Source organism: Mauremys reevesii, linkage group 2, assembly GCF_016161935.1.
Source record: "Mauremys reevesii isolate NIE-2019 linkage group 2, ASM1616193v1, whole genome shotgun sequence".
NCBI classification, from domain to species: Eukaryota; Metazoa; Chordata; order Testudines; family Geoemydidae; genus Mauremys; species Mauremys reevesii.
The window spans coordinates 175274854-175302286 of NC_052624.1; the positions used below are offsets into that span (position 1 = coordinate 175274854).

The 27433-nt window shown below is 39.9% G+C and overlaps 1 protein-coding gene across 6 annotated transcripts in view; it reads right to left on the reverse strand.

Annotated features, from left to right (window-relative positions):
- Positions 1-26599, reverse strand: part of MAK (male germ cell associated kinase) — a 56186-nt gene extending 29587 nt beyond the window's left edge. For 4 of the 6 annotated variants that reach the window (XM_039526742.1, XM_039526739.1, XM_039526743.1 and 1 more), the window contains exons 1-8: positions 20344-20485; positions 14938-15280; positions 11604-11658; positions 10734-10855; positions 9617-9696; positions 7039-7171; positions 6780-6951; positions 5196-5363 (exon numbers count right to left, since the gene is read on the reverse strand). In XM_039526742.1, coding sequence (XP_039382676.1) covers positions 5196-5363; positions 6780-6951; positions 7039-7171; positions 9617-9696; positions 10734-10855; positions 11604-11658; positions 14938-15038 — 831 coding nt within the window. In that variant the 5' untranslated portion in view covers positions 15039-15280; positions 20344-20485. Of the gene's footprint in view, positions 1-5195; positions 5364-6779; positions 6952-7038; positions 7172-9616; positions 9697-10733; positions 10856-11603; positions 11659-14937; positions 15281-17857; positions 17891-20343; positions 20486-26581 lie in introns of those variants that run through there. The other 2 variants (XM_039526740.1, XM_039526741.1) reach the window with 2 other exon arrangements.
- Positions 26600-27433: the final 834 nt, after the last annotated feature.

Here is a 27433-nt window from a genome sequence, read left to right on the forward strand (position 1 = left end):
TGCCTGATTTTCATATGATTAGATCCCTGAATTTTTGAAAGTCAAAGCTGATCAAATGCCTGTTGTCAACTTTGCATTTTTTTTTTTTTAGGGTAAAGTCAATTTCAAATATTTGCATTGGCAGAAAAGTTGGGGTTCCCCAGGCCACCTTTTGAGAGTAACAAACTGCTGGTCTTATCTGGCCTATCTGATGTCACAGTGACACGCATACCCTGAGACAGCTTGATCACAAGAACTAAAATACAAAATCAAAACTGCAGCGCTTTGCAGATATGCAATGAACATTCTAAGTACCATCATGGATTTTTAGTAAAAGTTGTAATGTATACAAAACCTGCCCCATGAAGCAGCTTCTGGCACTACACTACATAGAACCAAACAATTTTCTATTGTGAATTACAACAACATTTAAGGAAAACAAGTTCTGCACAATTACTCAAACATTTAACTGATTTTGTTTATAATCTACTTCTCCAAATATCAAGATTCCCTGAAAACACAACTTTAAATGTCTCATCAGGTTAGTTCAGCCATTTTTCCATCCAAGTTGAACTCAATGTACTTATTACATTGGATATTTTGAGTGAGGGTCTATCTGCTCTCCATGGACATTAAAGAACTCTATCACACTTTCCAAGAAGTAAAGACCAATGTTATAAACCAAAATCCCCCCCCCATGATAGAATATACCCCATATTCACATCCTACACACTATTGTAACCTGTCCTTTAAATCGGCTTCGGTACCCAATGACTGGAAGTTAGCTAATGTAACGCCAATATTTAAAAAGGGCTCTAGGGGTGATCCCGGCAATTACAGACCGGTAAGTCTAACGTCGGTACCGGGCAAATTAGTTGAAACAATAGTAAAGAATAAAATTGTCAGACACATAGAAAAACAAACTCTTGAGCAATAGTCAACATGGTTTCTGTAAAGGGAAATCGTGTCTTACTAATCTATTAGAGTTCTTTGAAGGGGTCAACAAACATGTGGACAAGGGGGATCCAGTGGACATAGTGTACTTAGATTTCCAGAAAGCCTTTGACAAGGTCCCTCACCAAAGGCTCTTATGTAAATTAAGCTGTCATGGGATAAAAGGAAAGGTTCTTTCATGGATTGAGAACTGGTTAAAGGACAGGGAACAAAGGGTAGGAATTAATGGTAAATTCTCAGAATGGAGAGGGGTAACTAGTGGTGTTCCCCAAGGGTCAGTCCTAGGACCAATCCTATTCAATTTATTCATAAATGATCTGGAGAAAGGGGTAAACAGTGAGGTGGCAAAGTTTGCAGATGATACTAAACTACTCAAGATAGTTAAGACCAAAGCAGATTGTGAAGAACTTCAAAAAGATCTCACAAAACTAAGTGATTGGGCAACAAAATGGCAAATGAAATTTAATGTGGATAAATGTAAAGTAATGCACATTGGAAAAAATAACCCCAACTATACATACAACATGATGGGGGCTAATTTAGCTACAACGAGTCAGGAAAAAGATCTTGGAGTTATCGTGGATAGTTCTCTGAAGATGTCCACGCAGTGTGCAGAGGCAGTCTAAAAAGCAAACAGGATGTTAGGAATCATTAAAAAGGGGATAGAGAATAAGACTGAGAATATATTATTGCCCTTATATAAATCCATGGTACACCCACATCTCGAATACTGTGTACAGATGTGGTCTCCTCACCTCAAAAAAGATATTCTAGCACTAGAAAAGGTTCAGAAAAGAGCGACTAAAATGATTAGGGGGTTAGAGAGGGTCCCATACGAGGAAAGATTAAAGAGACTAGGACTCTTCAGTTTGGAAAAGAGAAGACTAAGGGGGGACATGATAGAGGTATATAAAATCATGAGTGATGTTGAGAAAGTGGATAAGGAAAAGTTATTTACTTATTTCCATAATACAAGAACTAGGGGTCACCAAATGAAATTAATAGGCAGCAGGTTTAAAACAAATAAAAGGAAGTTCTTCTTCACGCAGCGCACAGTCAACTTGTGGAACTCCTTACCTGAGGAGGTTGTGAAGGCTAGGACTATAACAATGTTTAAAAGGGGACTGGATAAATTCATGGTGGCTAAGTCCATAAATGGCTATTAACCAGGATGGGTAAGAATGGTGTCCCTAGCCTCTGTTCGTCAGAGGATGGAGATGGATGGCAGGAGAGAGATCACTTGATCATTGCCTGTTAGGTTCACTCCCTCAGGAGCACCTGGCATTGGCCACTGTCGGTAGACAGATACTGGGCTAGATGGACCTTTGGTCTGACCCGGTACGGCCTTACTTATGTTCTTATTGTAATAATCTTTGTACAAGGTATGCCTTGTAAGGGATCATTTGAAAACTCATAATTTGCTGGTCAGTATTGTGCTGGTAAAATATTTGTGGCAACAGTATATGTAAAGTTATAAGATTTCCCTCTATAATGCCCTGCCCGAGCAGAAGTTAGCAAACAAGTCTATCTTAAACAAAGGATGAATGTTTGCCTTAATTTGCACTTAAGCAGTAAACAGAGTCATCAAGCCGTGAGGGAAACAAAGAAAGATCAAAACTGGGTAAGAAAAAGCCAGCAGGGAGCATCCTTGCACGTCAACTCTTTGTCTTCTAGTTCCCAGCTGGAAATGTTTTTCAAGAGGGGGACTGAAACTATAAAAAGGAGGGATAAACATCCCAAGGCACCCTTCTCTATCTCCCTGTCCATTGCATTCACTGCACATGAGGAGATAAAGGAAGAATTCACTGGACTCTGGAGGAGGGGTACTGACCTAAACGGTTTGGTCAGTAAGACCGCTGAAAGCATGTGGTGAGAAACTTTGCTTGAATCGGATATCGTCTGTTAAGTTATTAGTAAATGTCTTATCTTTATTTTTCTTGTAACCATTTCTGACTTTTATATCTTAGTACTTGTACTCAAAAACTCTCTTTATTGAGTACAAACCTGTTTTATCTAACATAGTATGTTTAAATTGAAGTGTCTGGGTACCTCTATTTGGAGTGACAAGTTGTGAGCATATTATTCTCTTAAATAAATAAGACTTGATTCAATTTTTACTGTCCAGGAGAGGGCTGTATGGTATAAGACATACATTTCTGAGGGAAAATCTAAGACTGGGGGTGTGTTGGGGTCACCTTGCAGTATAACCAAAGCTGACGAGAGCCAGAGCATAACCCAAGTGTGGCTTGCAGACTGCAGTTACACACACTCACGCTCTCAGGGTGTGGCTTGCATGCTGCAAGGCTGTTTGTGAGCAGTCCAGGTGGGAGCTACTTCAGCAAGGCATTGTAAGGCACCCAACATTGCAGGGCAGGGGTGACACAGCTGCTCATTAGTCTGGATTGTACTCTGGTATGTCACATTGCCTCTCCTACTTTTTTTCCTTTTTGCATTGCTCTGGGCACCAGCTTGCTGCCTTCCACCCCAGAGGAGGCTGCATTTGAACAGGGCAATATGTATGCAAGTAGTAAAATATTTTGAGCTCACCCAGGATGAGAAGCACTCTGTATATCTAAAATGTTATTACTAAATCCAGAATATATTTGATGAGAAAGAGTTGCTCTGGGGAACAGGCTCCCCAGCAGCAGAGAAACTCAGAAGAAATGGCATGTTCACTCTAATAATGATGTCCCACTAACCCCTCAACTCCACCCTCATCCCATCAGCCCTGTTCCCCGCCCTGCCCTTTACCCCTCCAGGGTGTCTCCAGCCCAGTGATGGGGACCAGTAGCCAGGGCACCAGGCCAGCAGCAGAGTAGTCAGGGTTAGGGGAGGAGGTGGAGTCAGCCACGTTCCAGCACTCTGAGGTGATGGGGAAGCTAGGCCACTCCTTGCAGCTCAAGGAGGAATTTGCAACACTCACTTCTGGTAACAACAGTATGGCGCCCTTATCCCACCCGCTGCCCCAGAGCAGTTCTTCCCATTAGAAGGACAGAGCATTGTGATGTATTATGCTTCAAATGGGCGGAGACAGAATGAATGTCTTGGCTCTGCCCTGCAGGAGGAAGGACACATAAACAGTAGGTGTGGGTGAAGAAAACAGAAAGGGAGAAAGTGTGCATGTGTGACAGGTACATTTCTACAGGGCTCCAACATTATAACATTTAGCACTACATCACAATACCATATGGACTATTGCACACCAACTCCTGGACACCTGTTTCCATGAGCACACACTAAAGTCTCCTTTATGCACTGCACAGCTGACTCTTTGACAATGCAATTTAGGCTAAACCCAGTTCCTTTTTACAGAAGGGCTGTGTGGCATTCTGTGTGTGATGGCTACAGTGCTAGAGGTGACTCGTGTAATACTAGTTCTTTTTTTAAAGCGGAGAGGTGTGGTTGATTTATTTTGTACCATCAGCTTTAGTCACATTTGAGTCACCTGCATTATATCCACATGTGATTAGTTGGATTTTCATCTTGTCCTGCAATATTCCCTTTTTCTGTTGCATTCCCTACTGTAATCCTCTTTTACATCCTATAAGTGTATTTACATTAACTTTGGCTACCCACAAAAAGGTATCCAATTTAGACACCTTTGGTACTTGGCAGTACACATATTTGGGGTTTTAATTAACTCTTATGGAAAAAGATGTGATATGTTGAAGCCCCTACAAAATTTGTCCCTGATTGCTTAGTAAGGTCCACCTCAGATCTACAAAGATATTTAGTTCCTATATAACACTTTTCACTCATGGATCTCAAAATACTTCACAAGGGAAGGTTTTATCACTGTCCCTTTTATAAATGGAGAAAACGAAGCACAGAGATGTAATTTGCTTAGGGTCACACAGCAGGTCAGATACCAGGAAAACAACCCAGCTCCTCCGAATCCCAGGTCAGTGCTCTGTCCATTAGACAACATTGATTAGTTCACACTGTTTCACTTGCTGACTGAATTTATTCAAGTCAGGTGTGACAGAGACTGAGTCTCTGATATGGACCTGTGCTGACAGCATCAATAAGACCAAATTACAAAGAGAACAGAACTCACAGTTTGATATTAGTTGAACCACCCAACTTTGAATATTTGGGCTTCTCTTCTGTCTTATTTCCACCCACATTTACAAAATAGGAAGCTGACTTTTACTTTCCTACAGTGCTATGATGATCATTTTGCTAGTATGTGTAACATTTTAATCTAAAGCACTATATAAATTATTAGCCTTCTAATAAATCCATCACTTAGGCAGTCTTACCTGACTTGCTGTAGGTCGTTTCTTTGGATCCCAGTTTAGCATATCAGTCATAAGCTGTATTGCCTCATTGCTGGCATTTGGAATGAGAGTTTTGAGGTGCATAGGGATACATTGTGGGAAGCGGAAATTCATGGCAGACGCAAGCTGGTACCCTTCTGGCCAGTCACTCTGTTAAAAAGTGAAAACAAGATGGCAGAAAGTTAACACATTACATCGTTTTGGATCCAATTAAAACAGAATTCTAGAACCTGCATGCTGAGGAGGGAGATGCACAGCCCAAGTGGTGGAAGCTGGAATCATTAATCTTGTGGAGAGAATCCATAATGCCTTGGCATACCTGCATCTATTCAGTCTATTAAAAATTCTGCAGGATAAAGCTGTCTTCTTCTGTTGCCACTTCAACCCTCTTACCCCAATGCCTCCTGAAATCCCTTCACTGGCTTCCTCTCATCTTCAGCATTAAGTTCAGGCTTCTCATTTTTACCTTCCACCCCTGCTTACGTCTCTCTTCTCTTGATTAATCCTACAGGTCCCTTGACTCCCATGTACCTTCCCTTCATACCACTGTTTGCTCTTATCACCTTCTTTCATGTCATCCCCTAGTCTCGTTTCCCATGCACCAAGCATCATTCACCTCCTCCTTCAAACCTTCTTTCATGAAGTCTCTTTGCTGTTGCATCTCCACACCTCCTTCTATTTGAACTGTTGTGTCCAAATTGAACAGTATGCTCCTTGGGGTGGAGACTGTCTTTCTATGTGTTGTGTAAAGTGGCACACGCATTTAGAGTGTACTACAAATAATAATCTATGTAGTACTTTTGTAACTCATTGCAGAATCAAGCATTTACAATTTTTGTTTTAAAAAGAACAAAACCTGATTTGCACCTGCAGAAAATAAATGTTCGCATACCCAAATATTTGCCTACTCGGATATCTACTTGTGCAAGCAATTTCTGTGTGTGTGCAAATGCAAGTACATGTGCATATTTTTGTAAGCACTACTCAGCCTACATTTATCAAAACTTGGCCCTTAAATAGCAGATGGTGCCTAAAATAAAGTAATTCTAACACCCTACAGATTGTGTACATTTTTCCTCCCTTTATGCTATTGCTAACAATATTTACATGAAAACAGAAGCGCTTTATCTTAACAGTTTGTGTGTTCCATTGTTTCCTCACCTTAGAGACACAATTCTCTAATTAAGACATCATAATAATTTCCAGAATAATAATTTGGCAATATTACAATGAAAAAAATATTTTAATGCAAATATCCTTAAAGCCACAGGTGCAACCCCTTTTTTAAAAAACAATTTTCATTTATCTGGCTTTCATCATGATGTGTGATTTTTATAGCTACTTAATCCACATCATATAAAGGGTGTTAATACACAAAACAGGAATATCATTCTATATGTCAGTAAGAACAAAAGTAAAATTTAGAAAGCATCAAGTGTTTGCACAAGCAATTACTACAATGTCAGTAGTTTATATGCACCCACTAAAGGCAAGATAGCACTCCATATGATTTATTCATTTTATTCTCATTAATGTATACTACTATAAATCTACAATAGGACTTACCTTCTTTGGAGTCCCTAATACTTGGCAAATTTTGAAGATCTCATCTACTTCGCTTGTCCCTGGGAAAAGAGGTCTCAGCGTGTACAGTTCAGCCATTATGCTACCAACAGCCCATATATCAATAGGAGAGCTATAAACAGAAGATCTCAACAAAACTTCAGGAGCACGGTACCTATAAGACATAATGGGCCAAATTCTGAAGTGGAGGTACAAAGCGAGGGTAAGTTAAGGTCATACGTTTACTGCATAAATCACTTACCATCTGGTAGAAACATAATCTGTGTACGGTGGTTGAGATCTTAGTTCTCTAGCCAATCCAAAATCAGCTATTTTCACAAGCTCTGGACCCATACAGAGAAGGTTTTCAGGCTTCATATCCCGATGGAAAAAACCTGTGAGTATATACAGAAAAAGACAAATTATACCATCACTTGTTCAGCAACCAGCTTTGATTTAGCCATATAGAATTCACTCTGGGATTCTCTGGAGACCATAAACTTTTTTTTCATTCACACATTTTCAACAAATGTATGTTATATTATAAAGGAAGGAAACTGTTTACCTATAATTTAATTTGGATTTATTGGTAAATTAAGAAGCACAAACTACCTGGTTTTAAAACTCTAAACTTAAAACAAAAATATGCAGCAGCTTTCAGGAAATGACTGTTTCATTTTGTACTGTGACGATTTGGCTATCAATGCAATGGTAGTTAATGGAAGTTTGTTTTGTTTAATAATTTTAAATAACTGAAACCAGTTTTAGAAACAGAGCACTTTTTTGTTTCTTCCTCTTACATATAAATAAACAAGAGTCTCTGACATAATTCTTCAGTTAACATTTCTTGTAGGAGTTAGTTTTATTTATCATTCTGGGACCAGCTTCCAAATATTGGCTTTTAACAGGACATCCAAATTCTGATTTTAGATGTTCCTATCAGCAGTTACACATATAAAGGTCTGTTTCATGCACCTAAATTCTAATATGAGCATCCAAATACAGGATTTGCAAATTTTATTTAGGTATCCGTGTTTTAAAATTAGGCTGCGTATAGCATGGTTTCTTCCTCTACATGGTCTAATCATCCTTGCTGTTTAATTCAAATATGTTGTTACTTTCTACAAATCTATATCTGTTGACCCCACTAAGCAATACTGCAATTCAGTATTTACTGAATGTATTGGTTTTCTATGTTCAGCCAAGAAGATACAAGTACCATCATTATCAGGAGACACTGGAAATGAACTTGCCATGTGCTTTGAAGAGAAATTGATTCCATCACCAGAACGGTACTAAGATGGATACCTGAAGCAGGGGCGGCTCCAGGCCCCAGCACGCCAAGCACGTGCTTGGGGCGGCATGCCACGGGGGGCGCTCTGCCGGTCGCCAGGAGGGTGGCAGGCAAGCTGCCTTCGGCGGCATGCCAGCGGACCGTTCGCAGGCACGCCTGCGGGAGGTCCACCGGAGCTGCGGGACCGGCGACCAGCAGAGCGCCCCCCCAGGGCATGCCGCCGTGCTTGGGGTGGCGAAATGTCTAGAGTCGCCCCTGACCTGAAGGCAAGTGAAAACGAGGCCACCCGAAAACAACGTGGCAAAGAGCTGTGGAAGCTGAGCTGAAAAACCTGGGACACAGCCAGGGAACCACTGAAAGATTTGCCAGAAAAAGACAGGCATGGAGGAGCTTCATCACTGCCCTAAATGCCAGAGGCATAATGCGTACTAACTATGTACTGAAAATCTAAAATCACAAGGATTCAACTCTAATTATGAAGGTAAAAGGTGATTTTGTAAATTTCATCATCTTTCTATGCCCATATATCTAAGATTAGAACAACCTGTTAACATTTTATAGAAATAAGACTTTTTCACGTTCTCTACATGTGACTCACTCATCTATTTTATGCGTATAAATAGAAAGTTTGTTGATGACCAGAGAATACCTATGGTCATAAATCAAAAAGACACAAAAACAATACTTTAGGGATCACTTACAACACTAGTAAGCATAGGAGAGGTTCTTTTTAGTGAAGTACTGTATCCAAGAGTCTTACTATGCAATACTATGTTATTTCATTATCAGTGAACATCTTATGTTCTCTGGCACATTGCAGAGAAAGTGATGAGGGGAGGAAAAAAGTATAAAGATAAAATGAACAGGAGAATAGGATGATACTTTTTAATATAAAGGGACTTGATACTAGTATATCAAAAAGCAGTTTAAACGATGCTTTGCACACCAGAATAAATTAAGTAGAATATTTTGCTAAATTTCTGTGAGTTCTGAAAGATGCAGTGCACCCACAACTTCTTCAGTGAGCTGGGGCTGCTCATACCTGCTAGATTTCATGCAATAGACATATTCAGTTTGTATTTTAGTGAACAAATTATTTCAACATTTTTGTAGATATTGCACTACTTTATTTTGATACTTAAAAGATAGATGAAACTGCAATCTGCAAAGTATCAACTGTCCCCAAACATACCCTCTTGAGAAAAATAAGAAATGCACTGTACAGCACACCATGCAACTTTCTTCAGAATCAAAATCATCTTTGATCTAGGGCTGAAACGTACTAAACAGTCTCTAAATAATAATTATTGATGCTTTCAGAAAAGAGCCTCCAATTACAGAAGAACCACATATAATTTAAAAATCCACACGGCTTTCTTAAGATAGCACATTTTTGAGACTACGTATGGCAGTCACATACTTTCTATAATACTATAACTTGATCTGTTTAACCTATAACCCCAGCCATAAATTATTTTCTATGATTACTGTGCATTATCTTCTCTCTCAAAAGAGGGCTGCAGTTAAATTCTACAAAGAAACCTACCGTGCTTATGGATAAAAGCTAGCCCCTGTAATATTTGATACATAATGTTTCTGATGACTGACTCAGGGAACAGCTTGTTTCTGCAAAGAAACAAATTTACATAAAATATTTAACTATTTCAAGCACTTTTTAATAGAGATTTTTTTTCCTGTAATGAACATTTTCAGCATTTTACACAATATACTATGACACAACTGAACCTCAAGGGTGAAAGAACAAAGCAAAATTTTTATATTACCAATCAAGGGCTTAATATGGCGTTCCATATTCAAGTAAAACTCACTCTGATTGCAAAGGGTATTTTGTTTGCAAAAGTACAGAAAGATCATGTTCCAAGTCTGTATATAAACATGTTGGTCTTCTCTCTCTTTCTCTCCTGCGTACCTACAACCTCTCCCCACTGCCCCGACCCTCCACAAGCCAAACCGATCAATATAGACAGCTGGTGAAATATTAGTCTAGTGCGGCCTGCAGGTTGCCCACCACATGGCCCATCAGGGTAATCGGCTGGTGGGCTGCCAGACCGTTTGTTTACATTGACCATCCACAGGCACGGCTGCCAGCAGCTCCCAGTGGCCACGGTTTGCTGTTCCCAGCCAATGGGAGCTGTGGGAAGCAGCAGCCAGTGCATCCCTGCAGCCCGTGCCACTTCCCGCAGCTCCCATTGGCCGGAAACAGCAAACTGCGGCCACTGAAAACTGCGGGCGGCTGTGCCTGCAGATGGTTAATGTAAACAAACTGTCTCATGGCCTACCAGCGGATTACCCCGATGGGCTGCAGATTGCCTACATTTTGTCCTTCATACATTAAAAGGGATTAAGAAAATGGCTTTCACAAATTCCTGCATGGCTACTATACACCCAAGCCATGTGATTATATCAGAATTCTTATCTGGTTCTGTTATTCCAGCTATACTGGAAGCTGAACAATTCATAATTCTGTCCTCAGATACATAGGCATAACTTCCATTGACCTCAGCTTTTATTAATTTGAATCTATGAAGTATGGAATGAGTCTTAAAACAGACATTTTAGCACATTGCTCAAGATATCAATGGAACTCATTAAAAAAATTGCAAACACCAGATTCTACTGTACGTTTTACAAATGAAACATACCTGTCCTTCATTAACTGATAGAGATTTTCCTTCATATACTCAAACACAAAGTAAAGGTGGTCATTTTCTCTTATAACTTCTTTCAGTTTTATCACATTGGCGTGATTCAGTTTCTTAAGAGACTGCAATACAGCAACATGTGTATTCAATTTATGACAGTAATTTTGGTTATCCAACAGAGCTAAAAAAGAGCAATGCCTAAAGTGTTGTTAACGCTACATTAGAAATAGTTCTTGGACAAATGCAGTGTATCTTGTCTATTTTTCTGTACTTCTTCTGAATACCTATTTGCATTCCTCCACATCAGTGTTACGTTCATGAAAGAATAAACCTTCAGGGCCAAATTTTCAATGAGTATCAAGTTTGTGCAAGTGAAAGTATTTTCATGCAAAAATCCAATATTTTTCAACCAGGCACTCATTTATCTATAATTTGCATGTAAAAAAGACAATGCCAATCAACAGAAAAAACTTACAGTAAATGGATATTTTAAGGTTGCTATCGAAATCATGACCACAACCCAAATTCATTTGCATGCAAGATAAATTAATATGACTTTGGATAAAAACAGTCCATGGAAGAGCCTTCCAGATCACATAAATATTACAAATCACAAGATACAGAATTTTTCTGCTCCACCATTAATCAGTTCACTACACTGCTTCATATAGTGTTTAATTTAAAACGTTATGTTACACTGTTGGATGTAAAAACTTCAAAAACAAAACATCAGGTAGGAGAGTAAGCTTTTCCTCTAGCTCCTTACTAATCTGGTTTTATATTTAGGACTAACCAAGGTGTAAATTTAAACAAGAAGGTAAAGACACAACATTCAGTATACATTACAAAATATTATGCTCTTAGTTTTACCTTGACTTCTCTCAAATTCATACATTCATCCCAAGAATAGAACTTTCTTTTCATCCTGAAATAAAATCCAGAAAATACAGTTTATTCTAAAGGAATAATACACACAAAATATTCTTAGAACAAAGAAAGATCAGGAATGTGTCACTTTTCAGCAGCATAACAATCAAATTCTATTTTCAATATGTTTCAAACATATTTTAGTAAATATTAATAAAATTATTAAATCTAGTTGAATTGCATTGTTTTTAGGTTTGCCACAATTAAACGTAATGTATGATCTTTAACCACTACACAGAGTTTTTAAACGGTAGCTAGCCACATAGACCAAGGTATCCCCAGGAGTTCTATAAATATCAGCAAGCATTTTACCCCACCTATGTAATTTGAACTATGTCCTTAACTCTGGGAGTCAGCATGACGCAGTGGATAAGACATGGGCCTGGGAATTTGAAGTAGGAGAGGTCACTTAGGGTATGTTTACGCTGCAAGTGAAAGTGCTATTGTAGCATGGTAGACATAGCCATGCTAGCGACAATCTAGCTAGCGTAGATAACAATAGTGGTGTGCAGACATGGTGATACTGACTTCAGCATGGACTAGCTGCCTGAGTACAAGCCTGCTGGGGTCTGGGAGCCTGACTCACGTTGCTGAAAGTTACGTACAGCCTAGCCCTACTAGAATCCAAACATCAGGCTTTATTTTGCTCTTCCTGAAGTCAAATGCTCACTAACTTATTCATAGATTCTAAGGCCAGAAGGGTCATTGCAATCATCTAGTCTGATTCCCTTTAACATAGGCTATAGAATTTCCCCAAAATAATTCCTGGGACAGATCTTTTACAAACACATCCAATCTTGATTTAAAAATTGCCAGTGATGGAGAATCCACCACAACCCTAGGTAAACTGATCCAATGGTTAATTACTCTCACTGTTAAAAACGTATGCCTTACTTCCAGTCTGAATTTGTCTAGCTTCAACTTCCAACCATTGGATCGTGTTATACTTTCCTTTGTTAGGCTGCAGAGAGTCTATTACTAAATATTTGTTCCCCATGTAGGTTCTTATAGACTGTAATCAAGTCACTCAAATCTTCTCTTTGTTAAGCTAAATAGACAGATTTAAAGAGCTCAATACTATGTCATGTTGTCTAATCCTTTAATCGTTTTCGTGGCTCTTCTTTGAGCCCACTCCAATTTATCAACAACCTTCTTGAATTGCAGACACCAGAAATGGAAACAGTATTCCAGCAGCAGGCATACCAGTGCCAAATACAGAGGTAAAATAACCTTCCTACTCCTACTCAAGGTTCCCCTGTTTATGCATCTAAGGAGCACATTAGCTCTTTTGGACACAGTAGCACACCAGGAACTCATGTTCATCTGATTATCCATCTCATCCCCCAATTTTTTTTTCCAGACACTGCTTCCCAGGAGGGAGTCTCCCATCCTATTGGTACAGCCTATATTCTTTGTTCTTAGATGTATACCTTTACATTTAGCCATATCAAAAGGCATATTGTTTGCTCACGTCCAGTTACCAAGCCTTTGAAAACAAAGCCAAATTCCAAGGGCAGGAGGGAAGAGAGTTGTAACTCTACAGTATGAGGGTTGTATTAAAGCAGGTTAGGAAAGACACCTGCTCACATAGGCCCACAATGTGTTTCTTCCTTTAGAAACAGAATTGCTTTGGTGTTCATCTTTAACCTGTCAGATGATCCAAGAAAACCTTAACATTACATTTATTATTTAGATTCCCTGATGACAAGCAGCTATGTTAGAGTAGATTGTGTGGCAAAGCAAACAGGCAGGAATATATTGCTTGCAGCAATCTACTACAGCATCTAATGAGACATGAAATGCATCTGTTCTACCATTTCTAAAGTACAAGTAGTAAAAGCAAAATTAAATTTAATGGAGTCAGACCTCATTCTTGCACAACAAATTAAAACCCTTAGGAACAAAGAGACTTCTTGTTCTATAATGGGCCAGAGTAAGGTAATTTCTTTTTAATGTGTATATGGACAAAGTAGTAGTCAATCAGGACACAAGTGCTGCAACAGGGTCTGGGGTATTCCTCTGCAGCTGAAACCCATGGAGGAGCCATGCTGGGGTAGAGCCTAGGGTCAGTGGGAACAGTAACTGTTCTCATATGCTCCCTGGACTAATTGCCCTACATCTTGCACAGATCGGTTTCTAACTTCTGTGATTGACCCTTCTCCTGACAGGAATAATTTGCCCCAAAAGCTCTATATGGGATCATATCTGGGTCACAGTAAGGTTGCTTTTGTAGACCTATTTTATTCCCTTCTGCACAAAACAGAATGGATAGGACCTGAACCTCATCATAAGAATTTAAGGATTTAGGGGTGCCCAGGAGCTAATGGTTTTAAGATGAGATTTAAAACCGAACTGTCACCTTGCTTATTTACTTACTTAACTAGGTACTTATACATTGCTCATCATTACAGTAACTTAACTTACAAATGCTAAAGCATGCATGTAAGGATCTCTCTCTCCATCTGCCAGTTAAGAGGTAATATATCTATTTTTATAGTAGTTAACATATTTATTGTTGGAAGACCATGTGTAAGCAGCATATTTTCTATTTGAATCTGGAGGCTTGTGGCTATTCCAATCTCTTCTGGCCCCAAGTTTCACAGTCACAGGTCAGCTGTCGAGAAAGTTCTTTCACCCACACCTCTCTCAAGACCCACTCTTGAAGTAAACAGTTCAGTTTTCCCCAGAGGAACATAGCTATCATGGGAATTCAATATGTAAACTTGAGAAGAATTTGGTGGTCACTTTAAAGTATCTCAGAGTACCAAAAAGTACATTGCAGTCACCCTTAAATTTCTGACATACACCATATGCAAGAAATTACTTACTATGATATTCAGGGCATTATGGTATAACTGTAACAAGTATAACCACTGATCCAGCAGCTTTTCCTAAATTACCAACTGTAGGCTAAATTCTGCCCTTTGACTTCTATTGGGTGAAAAAAAATCACACTTATATTACTTTCTTCTAAAGTTACTCCAGGAGAAAAAATACCAATGATTGATTTTTAAAAACACATTCTGGTTTTGTTCAGAGGCCATATCCTTGGCTGGTGTAACTCAATTGACTTCCATGGAATCACAATGTTTTACACCAGTTGAGAATGTGGTCTGAGGTCATCAAATCAGACATCTAAAAGAACACACAATCTTTGTTTTTTAAGATCTTAATTTTTTCAAGTAAACTATCTTAATTATTTTCTTGCACATAAATAGCATAGTATAAAAGTTACAATCTTAACTATATAAGAGTACATTTATTCAATATCACATACCTTTTGATAGCCACAAGCTCTCCTGACTCATTGCTCTTTCCCATGAGTACACTGCCATAGGTGCCATCGCCAAGTTGTTTCATGGTTGTATAACGGTTCATTTTGTAAGACCTGGATTGCTGAAAGCCTTGAAAACTTTAAATGTCTCCTTTTATTAGAGGACTTCTACATCCAATTTTTTAAAAACAATTTTTTGTTTTTCCAGAATGATGATGTTATATCAGTGGATTGTTTGCCATAATTTATTAAGACATTTGGTCTTCTTCCTCAGGATTATAGCCACTTTGAGATCCAGAAATAAAGTAACAAGGAAGGGAATAATGCAGCCATTCTTAGATACATCCTTCACAAAAAAAAGGGGGGAGGAAAGGTGAATTTTAACATTATTTTTCCTAGAATACATTACAATACTCATATCTGACATGAATAAAGAATCTTATATGAATGTTTCCTCTGTATAATGGAACATGTCAGAATGGCCAGGGTTTTTTTTGCCATATGGAATAAAGATGCAGATCTAAACTGAATATATTCTACAAGCATCAGGCAACTTGCTACATCCATGTGGCTTTTCCTGTAAAATGTGAGAATTCTCCCCATATCACTGAGAGCACCAGGAGCTAACAATCCAGCATTAAAATGACATCCCAGTGTTGGTGTATTCTGCTGTTTATGAGACATGTCCAATCCTGCAGCTGTCTAGTACATACTCCTGTATGCAGGATGTGCTTGCTTGAAACACAGCCTTCTCATAAAAGCAGCAACATGTCCCACTATTCAGTGGTGCCTCTGTCATCAGTGAGGAATTGTGCACTGGCTGTCATGATGCCAGTAGCAGACGACCCACTCTGCTTATTCCCTGTGCATTGGCCCTCCACCAGTTTGGCCACAAAGAGTATAAAGTACCAGTAATCATTTTGCCCCTCATTGAAATACAGCCAGCTCTATGGTGAAATGAAATAACTGTTTAATAGTGCACAGCAACACTACCCAGCAGATTTGGAAGTAAATTATTGCGGGAATTTTAAATAGGCAAAAAGAATTAAAGACACCCAATCTTCAACCTGCTGCCTTATAATGCCATCTAAAGTATGCAATTTTAGGCCCCAATCCTGGAAACCCTTACACTTATTCTTATTAACTTCAATGGGTCTACTCATGGTAGACTTGTCTTATTGCTTAGTTTTATTTATCCTTTAAAATTAGCTATTTAAAAAAAAATCTTAAAGATTTATTTTAGAAAGCCCTTTAAAGGCATGGTTACTGGAACTTTAAATGACAGCATGAAAAGCATCAGAAACTATATAAAAATATATATACGTATTAATATATAACAAATATAGAATGTGATTAATTTTAATAGGATTTGGTGTCCAAGTCACTTAGTCAGCTTTGAAAAATCTCATACACAAGTCTATATACTGTTAAATGATCCTGATATTTATATAATGTTTTCAATTTTGTTCAGAACTGCCAGTGAATCAAAAAAAATCAGTTATTCACACAGCTCTAATAATAACCCCTCCCCCCATATGAATATTGGCAGGGGAATCCAGAGGCTGGTGTAATATCTGAAAATACCAAACAGCTGTTAGGCGGTGGGGGACGGGAGGCGCTTGGAGGGAGGGGGAAGGAGCAGGGACGTGGCACGCTGGGGAGGGGTGAAGGAGGCGAGAAGGAGGGGAAGCTTGGCTGCCAGTGGGTGCGGTGCACCCACTAATTTTTCCCCATGGGTGCTCTGGGGCTGGAGTTGGTGCCTATGCAGGTAAGTGTCCTAGGCACTGGGCTAGAGAGTCATTCCCACTCTCTCTCTGGCCCACTGACAGTTCAAGTATTTTATACCCAGCCTGAAAAAAAACAAACATTTTGTTTCAACATTTTCACTTTCCCCTACTTTTTTGTTTCAATCTAAACAATTTGCTAAAATCTATATGAATTCATGAAATGTTGCAGTTGTCCTGGGTCTGCATTTTTTGGCTAAAAAAGGTTTAAATGAAAAATTTCACTCAGCTGTTTATCGTCCATCTCTTTCCAAATAAAGTTTCTTCTCCCTTGTAGCCGAGTCAAGGATGGGAAAATAAAGCCCCAATTTCAATTTCAATGAGGCTCCGTGCAGGCAGAAGGTTCTGTTTCCTAACTAAGACCCAAACAGTTTCACTGTTTTCTCTGCATTGTCAGATAAGGCCCAAATCCTGCAAACTCATACACATGAGGATACTGTGTCTCTTGCAGGAGGACCGTTACTTACATGCATATGTGTTTGTATGACCCGGCCTTATCTGACAAGGAAGGGGCAACAGTGAAACTGACTATACACAAAATGCAGTCAAATGTCAAAAGTAAACAAACTCCAAGACAAATATTTCTCTCTAATATCGGTCTGTTTTGGTAATCTTAGCTAGGTAAAAAACAATTCAAATAAAATGTTTTGGTTTTGTTTTAAAATTGACTGTCCTGTTTACCATGAGGGTACTCTTATTGGCACACCGTCATTCATTCATTCAGCCCACACTGCCAGATGCATGAAGCTGAAGTCAAATGATGCCAATCATCCCATCCCTTTCATATTCAGATGTAATAATGCCACTTCAGCCATTACTGTGCTATGGAGTATAAACTGCATTTTTAATATGTGAACAAATTGTTGTAATTTTGAAGTCTCTCTTATGCTCAGTACACTTATCAAATACAGATTATCTAGGATTTGATCCTACAAGATCCTGAGCGCTCTAACCCTGAACTGACATCAGAATAAGGTTGGGTGAGGGTGCTCAGCACATCATACAAAACTGTTGCTCTTATTGGATGTGCACACTTAATTTAGAATTGCAATAAAAATGCTATATTGATTTCCATAATAATCACAACATTCCAGTACAGACATTTGTATACATCGATTCATATTTCACATAATATATACCTAACTGATGTGCTCTCTATTGGGCTTTCCTTTCTGCAAAGGGAAAATAGAGACACAAGTAATCCCAATTAAATTGATCGCCAACATTTTAAATTACTGTTACTAAGTCAGATGTGTACTAAACAAAAATAAATGCTATACATGCTAAAGTAGCAGAATTAATTCTTTCCCCTGTGCACATGTCTATCTTTGCAAGTTTAGAGCCCAATCCTGACTTCCCTATGGAACCAAAACAAGAGATCGGGGAGTATAAGAAATGCAGGATCAGGTCATTGATAGCAACAGAAGCTTCTGTCCTGACCCCTTTGAAGTCAATGGGAGTTTTGCTGTTAGTGGAGCAGAATAAGGCCCATACATTCTTCTGCACAACCTAATGTCCAGAATCTTACACCACTCTGTGAAATAAATATGCCACCACATACGGGAGCATCACCTGTGATTACTTAGTTGAAAGAAGAAAGCCTATTGTAAACAACAGATTGTTTCTTATTCATAGTGACACACTGCCAATAATCTCTTCACATAAGATTAAGGAAGGATTAAAACAGAGGACAAATGGAGGACAAACTGCAATAGCTTGGAAGACCCTAGTAGTCTGCCTACACTTGCAGAATCTGAGCAATTTTGAAAGTATATTTTCATATTTGTAGCATTACCATCTGATTATTTTATTTCAGCAATAGTAACAGTCAGTAATGCCATCACTGATTTTAAAATGTCTATTTGTAATTTTAAAATATACAATGGGTAAACAGCAAATCACCAAAGTCCCTGAAGCACATTTATAATGTATTTCCAAGGAACAGAGTCAACATTACATGAAAGAAAAGACAAGCTACTGAAACCCTAAAATATAGTAAATTACAAACAAACTAGAAAATACAATCCACTCAGGAGCCTCCATGCAGATTAATAAAACACTTAGAGCCCAATTTTGCCAACCCTATTTACACTGATTATTGAAATCAATGAGACTATTCATGGCGCAAGACACTACCAAGAGGAGTAAAGCTGGCGGGATTAGGCCCTAAATAATCCTGTTCTGTTAAAAATGCTTTATTAATAAAATAGTAGCAATGCTTTTAAAAACAAACATAAAACAAATTTTAAAAAACAGAATATGTCCCTTAAAGACATCTGAGTATTTAGAATACAATATGATTAAAACAGATAGTAACCAAGTTCTAAGATGTGTGGATACATTTCTTAAGCCAGATTGTGAACTCCTTATTCAAACTGTTGAATCTCATAAGGGAACAGTATAGAGCATTTAGGACTCAATTCTGACAGCCTTAATAATCTATTGGAGTACTCATGGGAGTAACTCCTTACCAACATAAGTAAAGGATTCACACTCTGGCCCACAGTAAATATGTTTGTATACATATAATAATAAAGAGATTAATTTACTTTTTAAAGTTTATTTTTTATATTGTTGGCTGTCAGGATAATATACATTTTCCCCTTTAGAATTAAGCTGCATGCTGATTTTGAAAATGAGGTCACAACTCTCATTCATTCAAGATGTGAAACTCAAGATTTCCGTGGAAGTTTTATCTTAGTTCTCACCGATAAAAATCAGACTCTTCTCATTAATACGTACCATAACATTATCAGGGCTTGGGCCTTCTCTTTCGGAAGTCAATGGGAGACAGTCATTGGGCTCCCAGTGTGTCGTATCTGAGCAGAATTAGAACATGACCCCAATTCTCTTCTCACATACTCTAAATCAGGAGTAATTCTACTGGGATGAAGTAGAGTACGGAAGTGGAGACACAGGCCCCTTGACAAACAATACAAGGATGGTTTGCAGAAGTTATCATCATTCCTTTTAGAGGCAATGGAAGAGGTTTTGCCTGAGAGGAAGGATTGTAGCCTGAGGGATGCGGGGCGGGGGGTATCCTTGCATTTACTTCTTTACTGTTTACTTTTACAGGAGTTGGCTGTGACAATGAGAGGCTGCTGCTGCTGCTGCTTTATTAGCCGAGTGCTGCCTGGCCAAGAGAGTGAACGGAACTCTCAAGTCTCTCATTCATTTGCACGGAGTAGCCTTCGTTGTGAGGCTAACTTCAGGAAGAGTGTTTATGTTCTCTGCCTTGGGGGATGCTGTGCGTGTTGCAAACGAGGCATTTAAAGCCTTGCTCGGACGGACATGCGGTGGGCTCCCTTCAGCCAAACAGCCCCAGAGGTTTGGAGAGAGATTCAAGGTTGCGTTAGGATGTGAGCCAAAGGCAGCGCCTCTCTTTTAAAGCCCGACAACCAAACTGCACCATGGGGACGGGGGCACAGACAGACACATGTATTTTCTTGGGGGGTGGGAGGGAAAATAATTTCTCCTCTGGTTTGCCCCACAACCCACTTCTCCCCGGTACAAAAAACAAGTCAATCTGCCCATCCCTGCTACCCCTCCTCCCACCCAATCATCCCCTGCTCCAGCCCCCCATCATCGCCCCCTTCCTACTCCCCGCGCCCCGCCCGCCACTCACCAGCGCTGCGCTCCTGGCCGCTGGGGCTGCTGCCGGGGCCGCCAGCCTCTGGCGCGCGGCGCATCCCGACCTCGAACCGCCGCCAGCGCCTCTGCCGCGAGCTCCCCCAGCCCGGCCGAGGTGGGACTCGTCTCCTAGGTGACGGCGGGGGACGCGCGGGGGCGGGGCAAGGAGAGGAGAACCCGCTCACCTTCCGGCACCGCCGCGGCCGGGCGCGAGCGCTGACCACGTGACCCGGCAGCGCTCATTGAGGGTAGCAGTGGCCAGGGGGCCGCGCTGCACTCGCGGTGAGTCTGAAGTGCGCGCGCGGAGCGTCAAACTCCGCCCCGTTGTGTGCGGGCAGCGCCGCGAGCCAGGCTGTGGCGCGCAGGGGTTGGGGTGCGCGTGCAGCCGGCCTGTAGCTACAGCTGTTTTGCAAATCAAATACAGCCCTGGCCCCTGAGAGGGCCCGCAGCTCTTCGCAAGGGCTGCCATGCTGCAGGGGCGGGTTACTGCCGTTTCACGCTGCCTTTGTTTTTTTTTTCGATGGTGGGAGTGGTGGTGGGCTGCAGTAGCTAGCGAGGAGGGCGCTAGTGCGGGGGAGAAAACCCACCTCTGTGAACAATTTCTTTTCCCTTGTACAGGGACTGTAAGAGCCCGCTGTGAGTAAGGATCCCAGAGTGGGGCATGACCCCATTTTAGTGGGATTGTCAGGACTAGCTTAAATTTGCTGGGGCCAAAGCTGAAGGCTGAGGCTGAAGCCCTGGGTGGCAGGGATCAGGTTACAGGCCCCTTGGGCTTCAGTTTTGACCTCTCACTGTGCAGGGCGGTGGGGCTCAGGCTTTGGGCCCCACAGCTGGGGTGGGGTAGCATGGCTGGAGCAGGCTCAGGATTTGGTCACCCCTCTTGGGGTGGTATAGTAATTTTTGTTGTCAGAAGGGGGTTGCGGGCAAATGAAGTTTGAGAACCCCTGCCTTAGACTCAGAAGCCCACTTTTCACTCTGTCTCTCTCTTAGTCTTGCAGGCTAAAATTCACAAGAGCTCTCACCCCAACTCAGGGGTGAAAATAACATTAACCACTTATGGGTACAGGGCCTCAGCAGAAGGGGCAGGGCTGGGGGTCAGCTTCCCCCAGCCAGCCCATCTGTGTTGCCTGACCTGCACTTCCCAGGGCTCCAGCAGCAATTGAATGGGCCCTGGGCTTCCGCCACAGTAGAAGTGACCAGGGTTCTCACCCCCCCCCCCCAGCATTTTAACAATGGCTGTGTATGGGCCTTTACCAGCAGCCACTTTTTACTGGTATGCCATATTGGGCTACTTTCATCCCTGCTCCAACCCCAGAAAACATTTGCTAAGTCCCATAGAAGTCAAGCACAAAATTAAGTGCTTTCCTGAATAGGCATGGGTTTAAGCAGTTAAGGTGCTTTTCTGCACTGGGGACTTTCAGGAGAAATGTTTATCCAGCACCACTGACTCATGGAGGATCAGGTATTGTGAGGTCAGGGGCGGCTCTACAAAGTAGGCTGCCCCAAGCAGCAGGTCCACGCTGGTGCCTAGAGCCGCCCCTGTGTGAGGTGCTGTATAAATGCACCTGCTTGGGTGACCTTTTTATATATCAGTACAGTCTGGGGGCTACTGCTGGAAGAGTTCAAATGGGAAACCTACATTGTCTGATGGTGGAAGGTACTAAGCACAAACAAGCCCCACTGCAGTTAATAGGAGTTGCAGGTATTCAGCATCAGGCCTTCATATTGTTGGTTTTCCTTACATAGGGCCTGCTACTACTCTCATTGATTTACACAGCTGTGAAACTGTTTATGTTGGTAGTACTGCAGATTCAGAATTCCAGCAGGCTGCTGGTGAAGCTGCCATTTTTGAGACAGATTGGTGCATCATGTTACAGAAGTCACATTCATATGGAGACTTCACTTTTACTTATTGTATTTCTACTGCAGTCACAGCTAGGAGCCTGACTCATGGAGGACCAGGTATTGTGAGGTGCTGTATAAATGCAAAATAAATTACTATCATATCACTTTATCTAAATTCTGTCAGTCAAAGTATACAGTTGCTCATTGTGCCTAGAAAAACATAGTAGAAAGCAACAGGCTATGAGGATGCTTGCTGCCTCACAGGATTGGGTCCAGACAGCTAGATCCTGCTTGCCTTGTTCGCACCAGTAATGCCTTTAACTTAAATGGAACCACCATTGTAATTCTGTCAAGCAGTATTCACACCAAAATTTGTAACATGAGACAGGAGAAGTAGTCAACCCTCTTGATAATTCAGAAGATTCAATTAGTGCTGTCTAGAATTTTCACTCTTCTCCTGTGTTTTGTTCAAATAAAGACAAGTTTAACTATTCAAATCCAAAAACAAACAAACAAAAAAAGAATGCAATAGTGGCAAAGAGTTCTGTGGCACCTTATAGACTAACAAACGTATTGGAGCATGAGCTTTCATGGGTGAATACCCACTTTGTCAGATGAACTGCAATAGATTCTAAAATGCCCATAACTGTTATGACGCCAAGTGCAAGAAGTGATAAAACAAAAAGTTATACTGAATAAAAAAAAAAAGTCGGTCATTTTAAAATCACAAGTTAGCCCTAGTTAACATAAGCACTGTAGGGGACAGATTCTTGTTAATAAAATCAATTAAATTTCACATCTGATTGTAATAACTTCTATCTGACCTTTCTGATTTTTTAAAAAATAAACAAACACACTGCATTATGTTATTAGACAAAGCATAAAAAGTAATACTGACCTAAGCCCTGTACAGACGGTCACTAATTAATCCTCAAAACACAATTGAGGTTAAGTGTCTCAATTTTACAGACAGAGCAATAGAGGGAGAAGACCAAAATTCATCAAAGGGGAGAGGTGCTGAGAGCCCTTGAACCAAACTGTAAATCCTGTATATAATGGAAATCACTTCAAGCCTGGGGATGCTGCAGCACCCCCCGCACCTCTAGTTCCAACACCTATGATCAAGGGTGACTTTGCCCAAGGCCTCTGAGGGAGATAGTGTTTGATTTGAATGATCATTTAGGAATATCTGAATCCTTATCCTGTGCACAGAACACCAGGTTATTTCACTTGGGGTCTCTACCTGTGAACTTTATGTGGAGTAATATGTCACATAAAGGTTGCATAATTATGGCCTCAGTTTGTTAAATGTCTGGAGGTGTAAATTACTTATTTGGATATTCCCTTACAGGTAATTTATTTTAATCCATCCTGCTCCTCTGAGATTAAAACAATTACCAAGGATTTGAAGTTTTTTCCTTTGTTAGACTATTGCAATGTGTGAATCTAGCCACTGGGAGGTGTAGGCTTCCATCTCTACTGTATGTCTACTCATGTCATGTGTTTTTCATTTTATAGCGCTAATTAAAATCAATCCCTTTTACAAATTGGCCTTTAAGTGTTACAAAAATGGGCATTTTAATAGCCAGGTGTTTTGTAAATATCTAAAATGGGCATAACTGTGGATAGACCTATTGGAAGGGAAAAATCAGTTTATCAATTTTAGGCTTTTGTACCAATGGAATGAATAATCTCTGCTCATTTATAAGAAGATCTATTTGTATGTTTATTATGAGGAAGTGCAATCAAAATAATAATTTTAAAGGATTTGAGAATTATGAATGAGGTTTACTTGTAAGTATACAAAATTACTAGAGACCTGTCTAATATCTGTTGTTTGTCATTTTGAAAAAAAAGGAGAACTAGATGCTACAGTGTGTATATACTTGAATATATTATTTTTGGTCATTCAAATTTGATTTAGTAAAACTAAGAGGCAAGAATAAATTTGGTACTCAAACTAGTATCTTGGTGTCATCTTGCTTGCTTTACAAAACTACAACACAGTCTGATAGTTTCTACTCAGAGGCCCATGGCCTGGAAAACCAGACACATTTTAGGTCAAGATTGGTGCACATTAAGAACATAAGAACGGCTATATTGGGTCAGACCAAAGGTCCATCTAGCTCAGTATCCTGTCTTCCCACAGTGGCCAATGCCAGGTGCCCCAGAGGGAATGAACAGAACAGATAATCTCAAGTGATCCATTCCCTGTCACTCATTCCCAGCTTCTGGTAAACAGAGGCTAGGGACACCATCCCTTGTTACAGCTATATGGAGAATTTTGCATAGCAGCTAATTCTAACCATTATTTATGTTTTCATAAAAACTGTATAATTTTCAAATATAATTAACAGCACATGAAACTAGTTCACCTTTTATAAATGTTTTCTGGTTTGCACATGGTAAGGATAAGTGATAGAGGAATACAGCACTGGATTGTGTTTTACAGACTTAGATGATATCGTTTGCAATAAAACTACTATTAGGTTTGGATCCAAAATTTAGTTTTGGTGAAGCAAAGGGCCCATTATATGAGATGCTGAACACACTCAATTCTTCAGGGTTAGTTGAGGGCACTCAGTATTGTGAAGAACTGAAATGCTTTTCTGGTTTATTTAAATAACAATGACAAGTATTTAAAAGATTCATTGTATTTTATAAACAGGTATTTGTCTTCACAAGAAAACAAGTATATTTTTCACCCATGTGATGCTAACCTGTGTTAAGTAACCCATGTTAAAATCCTGGTTAAGACAAGAAAGTTGTAGGCCACGTCTTCACTGACAAAATGGATATGTTTTGACTGAGGGATATCCTGCCGTAAAAACATAGTGGATCCAAGGCACTACAGTTTTACTGCAAGGTCAACCAGGTAAGGTCAACCACTGTCTGGGTTTATAGTGCTGACCTTGCCTAGCTACCTCATGGTGAACACCACAAGTACCTTGTCTCTAGTTAGAATTTTACAGCTAAATAACTACGGCATGTTTGTTATCTTGCTGTAAAAAAAAAAAATAAATAAAAAGCTCTGTGTCAGTGAAGACAAAGCTTTAGTTTTAACATGTGTTAGCTAGTCAAGGTAAATCTGTAGGAAGCCAAAATTTTACCTTAGCCAGCTAATGCAGCCTTATCTTCATTACAATTTAACATGGGTTAGTTAACACATTTTAGCTCAACACAGGTTAAAAATACACCTCTTTCCTAGTAAAAAATTGAGGTTCCTCAAATCCCACTAATTTAGGAATGGAAGTTCAACAGTTCATAGTAGGTACCCATTGCTTTTCAGGATTGGACTCCTACTATCCATTTTGTAAAGTGTGCAGTGAATGAAGCAAACTTTGCAGAAGTTCTGCCTCATGTACTACATATCTTGCAAGATGAAACCTGCAGGAGTTCTCTACTGGAGAGTTCCTAAACTGAACTGGAAAAAGAGCTCTTTCCTATGGGTTTCATAAGGTGTGTAGGATGCTGTGTTCCAGTGGTGAACAGACAATAGTTCCACACGGGAAACTCCTTTTTTTTTCCTCGGTATACACCTTAAGAAATATTATTTCTTTGAGAAATAGTATGTGATCATATAATTGAAGACTGTGTCATAATGCATATGCACTAAGGGGCAGAGCTAAAGTTGCAACTTAAGTTTAGTACTTAAGAGCACTTTCACAAACAACAGATATAGGCTGGAGAGAGATTGTTTCATGTCACTCTGTACCTCACAGATGAGGTGTGATATCCAATCCGGGATGTAATGTGACCTTTTGCAAATAGTATCAGAGCATAAAATCATACATAGTGCAAAAATTATCACAAAACCACAAAGAACTCTGCCTCTTTTGCCTCAGGATTTGTGCTATCAGAAGCTGAGAGAGACTCCTTATTGAGGCTGTCATTTTTTGGGGTATGTAGATGCGTAAATAGAGCCAGGTGGCAAATCTACATTTCATTTTGTTGTACAGATCATGGATTCTCTGAAAGGTCTTTAAGGAACATGTTACATATCACCTGGCCAAAAATTAATGCTTTATCCAGGTAGAACTAGGCTACAGAATGCCTGTTTTTTGTTTTCAAGCCATCCATACTGGCTGGTCAAGCCATAGTATATCCTAATTTAGTCACAACAAAGTTTAACCTGTATTATTTTCAAGTGGTTGCAGAATACAGTTGGAAACCCTATGTAAACAATGCGTTAGTGAAACATCTCTGCTTAAATTGAAGTTTTATGCCATTGTAATCAGGTGCCACTATACTAGACCCCTTAAAATTCAGCACTTACCTAGTGCCTTTGCTCTGGTTGCATAATATGGTTGCTTTGTGTTGATTAAAAAAATTATCACCTGCACCGTGGCTCTCCAGGAGGGGAAGGAGTAGAGCAAAATTGCACCTACCTTGTGTGAGGAAGAATTCCTGACTGCAGTTGTCTTGTTCACAGTTGTTGGCACAAATAAGCAAAAATGATTTAGTCTTTCTACAGCTGTTTTCTGCAGGGAATGATGATATAGGATGAAATCATGGCCCCAGTGAAGTCAATAGGACAAGGATTTCACCCACAGACTTTCAAAGCCCTTTGCTACTACCCCTAGCTGCCAATGCTACCTGCAAGGATGAAGATGAAGAAGCCCTGAAACTATTCACTGAATAATGAGGAAGAGGCTTTTTTGAGAGGTAGGTCCTTTCCTGTTCTCATTAAGTATTGTTTATTCTTCAATATCAAGAAATACAATTAATAATCTAAATTTAATCTGGGGAGGGAGATTGGGGATAGGCAGCTCCAAAAGATCAATATCAGCACCTATAAATGCTTATGACTGCATAGTTACATATTGCTTAGCCATATTATTTTTCCACCAATAAGAATGCGGAAAAAAGTAGTACAAGGGAAGAAAACCTTAATTCTTACACCTGGTCTAAATGTGTCAAAATAAATATCCTCAGTAGAAGGTCTTTCTTATCAATAATGATAAGATAAGCCTTTGAACCAATGACTGTTGTTATGTGAGCAGTTCCTCAGCAGGTGTAAATCAGTGTAGCCTTCCAAGTGGAAGGAAGTCAATGGAGTTATACTGATTTATACCACCTGAGGGACTGGCCCATAGGTTTTAGATGAGCTGTTAGAACTAATTTTTTTCTGCCCTAAACCATTACATCTCATTGTGTGAAATAAACTGGAGTGGCTAGATATAAAACAAGGAAGTGAGTTTAGAATGTTAAAAATACTCTGATGCTAATAGTTACAGGCT